General features: G+C 42.0%; 1 protein-coding gene across 1 annotated transcript; it reads right to left on the bottom strand.

Annotated features, from left to right (window-relative positions):
• Positions 1-256: 256 nt before the first annotated feature.
• Positions 257-1,603, bottom strand: LOC123313170. Its single transcript, XM_044897918.1, has 2 exons — positions 1,451-1,603; positions 257-1,392 (listed from the first exon to the last, which is right to left on the bottom strand). The coding sequence occupies exon 2, from the start codon at positions 1,304-1,306 to the stop codon at positions 257-259; it is 1,050 nt and encodes a 349-aa protein (XP_044753853.1). The 5' UTR covers positions 1,307-1,392; positions 1,451-1,603.
• Between the last annotated feature and the right edge of the window lie 2,839 nt (positions 1,604-4,442).

Raw genomic sequence — 4,442 nt, 5'->3', positions numbered from 1 at the left:
AAAGTCCGGCTTTTTATGATGAAAAACGAAAAATTAGTTTCTATATTACAAATTTTTACTTTGAGTGTAACAGCGCCTTCAGCTTTAGCTATTCCTGCTACTCCTTCTATATTTTCCTTCCCACTTATCATATTTTTAAGCATTTTAATTTTATTTAAAAATTTATAATTTACTAGTGAAATGTTAGACCCTGAGTCATACAGGCCCACCGCTGGTTCATCATTCACCAATACATTTAATCTAATAAGTGGGGGAACTATTCGTTTTTTGCCTCCTCTGAGTTTGCTACAGCATTTTCAAAATCTACATTATTTACTACTTTAATATTATTATTTTTTTTGTAACTTGATTTTTGTTCTTTTAATCTGCACATATTTTCCGGGTGGAATCTGTTAGGAAATCCCAACTTTTCACAATTTGAACATTGTTTATGTGAAGGTACTGTTTTGTTGTTTTCTTTTTTCCTATCATTCAAGTGACCAAATTGTTTTAATTTTGACATTAAGTCCTCTATTGTTCCTATTGTTTTTCTGTCTATTCTATTTTGTATATGATTTGGTAAACTGATAACAATTAAGTTTATTTGAGAATTTAGGGAGATTTCATCGTCCACTTCCATCAATAGATTTCTTTTCTTAAGTGCAAAATCTAATAGAGATCCATTTAAATACTTAAAATTATATGCGTATGCTATATCTGTCCACGACTGTACTGAGAAGGTTTCTATGAAAGAATTATTCCATAATTCCCAATTGTTCAAACTATTTTGTTTCATACAAACATTAAACCAGTTTACAGCAGAATCTGTCAAAAATAACCTCAAAGTTTCTGCATATTTATCTTGTGTGATTCCCACTCTAATACATTCCTGAACGAATAATCTAATCCAAGTACTCGCTTTGAAATTTTGTCCATTAAAATTTTCTATGATCATATCTTTCGCTAAAGATCTTGTAGATTTTCCTTGGATACCTGTTTTAGTTGGATTTTCTAACGGTGAGACCTCTTCTAAATATTCGTCGTTGAATGCGACATTTCCTTCTTCGTCCATGTAAATACCTTGTAATTCAGCATCCAGAGTGATCATCACATTTCGAAATTTATTTCTAATTTTCAAACTTTTTACAACATTTTTGACCACATTAGTATCAAAAAGTTGCTTATGGTGCAAGCTGCTCTGTTTATCGTTTGGAAATCGAAAAATTTCTGGTTGATCCATCAGCTGTATAGTTTTTACCTTAACTATAGTGCTCTTGGCATCAGGACCCGCCTCAGATGCAAAATGGAATTTAGCTTTGCTCTCCATTGTGTTGAATTGTAAGGTCTCGAAATCAGAGACTTTGCAAAGTGAATATTTAAGGTTATATTCAGACACAGTTGATGCAGTGAAAACTGTAATAAACAAAACATTATTCTAATTTACATACATATTTACAATAAATCAACAAACCTGATTCAACACAATTGTCGATAGCCTTAATCTTATTATATTATACTATATATTGGATCACAATTATCGCAGCCGTTCTTAAACTTCGCCTTTCCTCTTTTGTCCCCTTGACAGTTCATACATCAACGGAAGCAGAAGTTTGGCGCGAGATTCAAACTTACATATATTTCTCTAATACGTATGGAACTTCCGTTAGCGACGGTGGTGGTAACGTCTCTAACATAATCCGGTTGTATACCAACTACCTTACAGTGGGCGGCCACTTCACTGCTGATGAAGGACCTGGTAGCTCCGGTGTCCAAGAGTGCAGCGAACTCCTTGTCTCCTACAAAAACATTTATAAACGGACGGTGATCAGTTGGTTTTCCTTTCTCAGGAACCGAGGACGTGGTTGTTTGGAACTGGCGGATCCCCGGTTTCAGGCAGTTCCTTGGTAGTTTAACGAACACCTGCAATCCCTAGACATGATACCCCTCTTACCACATCGAGAGCAGAACAGCAGCGGCTTCGAGGTGCATTGTGATCGGAGATGACCCCTTCTACCACATCTCCAGCACTGTGGCTCGGTTGGCGGTCGGTCAGATTTTTTTGGTTCGTCTCGTCGCTGAGGTGCTGCAGAGCTTTGGGAAGGTTTCGGTCTTTCGGACGGTTCGGTGCGGTTCGTAGTGTTCAGGTGCATGCCAATCGGTTTGACGGTCGGTGGGGAATTTCGGAAGGTAAGATGTGGTTCGTTGATGAGACTCTTTTGGAACGGTGGCGAAGTATAGTAAGCGGTTTGCCATTTGACCATTTCGAAAACGTTTCCCTTTTGGAGCAGTTCATCTATTGTGGCGGTCGGTTGGAAGGCCAGGGCGGTTTGTAATTCTGGCAGTAAACGTCGTCGGATGATATTCACCTGCTCCTCCTCGGTTGGTCGCTTTACGGTCAATTTCTGAAACAGATTTTGCATTCGAGTTACATACAACAAGAGTCGTTCATCGGTTCTTTGAGTGCGTTTTTTGATCTCCTCTAGTAGAATCTCCTCGTAATCAGGAGGAAGAAAGGCCTCTCGGAGTTGGTCTTTGAAATCTGTCCAGTCGCTGAATGTGCCTCTTCGAGGGATGTACCAATCTCTCGCATCTGTACGTAGCAACTCGTAGATGGACTCAAACAACTGTTCATGGCTCACCTTTCTAGCCTCGGCAAGATACTCAGCCTCTTCCAGGAACGAGGTCACACTAGTCGACCCATCAAATGTCAGGCTCCATTTCCATACAGGAACAGTAGGAACGGAATAATTGGTAGTTTTCGGCGGTTTCGTTGACGGATTTTCGGTCGTCAGGTCGGTTTCCTTGGCCGTTGAGACTTCGCTACCTACTTCACTGACTCCAGCGGTTATGGTAGGAGATGACGCAAAGGAAACTCTCCTTGTTGATTCGGCAAACTCCCTCGCTAATCGCCTGGACTCAGGGGATGTTATCAACGGTCTGTGGTCATCATCGGTTTGGACGGTTGGTAGAGATTGTTCAACTTGGTAAATGGGAGGTTATCGGCGGGCGGTCGGTTGTATGAGGGTCGACTCTGCAAAAAAGTACGTTCGATTTGTTGGCTTATTACTCTACAAACTTCCTGTCGGTTTTGCCGCAGCCGGTCATCATGAGTGGTCGGTCGGGATATGTCACAATCTTCTCCCAAGTTCAACAAGTCTGCTTCTCCAACGGTTGTTGAACACGGAATCAAACCTGGACCAAGTCTAGATGCGAACTCCGGTAATTCCTGGTCAATCAGCGACGGTGTGCCGGCTGACAGGTTCCCTGGAATACCACCTAACCAGTGAGTATTCTCCAGCAATCTCATAGCAACCGTCAGGGAGTGCTCCAGCTCGGTTTTCTTGTAAAGCAGACTGGCAGCTTCCGGAGATAGACTTCTCAGTCGGCCTTGAACGTGCAATAGCCGGCTCCTTATGCGCTGTAACTCATTGTCTCTATTAGCAAAGTCAAACTCATATATCTCTCCCATCAAGTCGAACAGCTTGGCACCACAAACCCCAATTTCCTGTGCCTGGTCAATGTCATCTCTTGGTATTAACGGAATTTCGGAATGGATAGCCCTTCTCAGTTGAGCTCTCTTATCCTGAACAGTATGTCCTACGGTGCAGCCTCTTGCCTCTAACTCCCACGTAAGTTCGTCGCTTTTCAGTCGGTTGACATCCATTTTTACGGCACCAGAAACTCAGAAGAAATATTTACAATATGTACTGTATGGGTATATACAAGAAATAAAGAACGGTTACCAATTTGCCAGTGTAGAATATTTTGGTTCGAAAAGAAAAAAAATAAAGAAACGGTACGGACGGTAACGGTAACAGGAACTACTCACAGAACAGCAGAAGTCCCTGCTCGGGCGCCAGATGTGATGGGCTTTTTCTCTCACCCTGGACGCTCCTTACCTTTGCTCGGGCGCCAGTGGGGCAATCAGTGGAACCCCACGTCTCTCACAGAATCTCCAAAAATTAGAGAGCCCGGGTAGACTTGAATGATCAGTGGAGAAGGGTAGCAGTGACAACTAGGGTGGTAGCGTCTTCTTTGTCTCTGCTTTCTGACGGTTTTTGATCGTTCAAGAAGAGTACCTACCTCTTCTGACGAAAATCTAGTTCTTACTGATTTAGGGAACTGTCTCTCACTGGCAAAATAACTGGCAACAAAATAAATGATTAGTCCTTTATTCCTACTGGATTAAATTATATACAGAAATGTACAAGTCTCAACAAATATTGATGTCAACCGGCGTCCTGGTCAGTGTGGGGGCGGCTGATGAAACACGGTCTCTCCAGGAAAAATAAAGTTGAAATAGACGGTAAATACGGTTAAATTTTGTACAGTCACTCCAGAGGAGTACGGTAAGAATAGACGGTAGTTACGGTCTGTTGAGATCCTGGCAAGTCACTCCTTCTGTCGGCGGAAATCGGTACAGTGGCTGGTCTCAGTCGAATGGCAGTGCACCCTGTCTCTCT

This window comes from Coccinella septempunctata, chromosome 5, assembly GCF_907165205.1.
Source record: "Coccinella septempunctata chromosome 5, icCocSept1.1, whole genome shotgun sequence".
In the NCBI taxonomy this organism is placed as follows: domain Eukaryota; kingdom Metazoa; phylum Arthropoda; class Insecta; order Coleoptera; family Coccinellidae; genus Coccinella; species Coccinella septempunctata.
The sequence above is the reverse complement of the archived record's forward strand: the minus strand, read 5'-3'. Positions and strand labels throughout refer to the sequence as shown.

What these genes read in the sequence shown, in the direction of transcription:
- LOC123313170 (XM_044897918.1), bottom strand. Translation starts at nt 1,306, where the DNA reads ATGGAGAGCAAAGCTAAATTCCATTTTGCATCTGAGGCGGGTCCTGAT.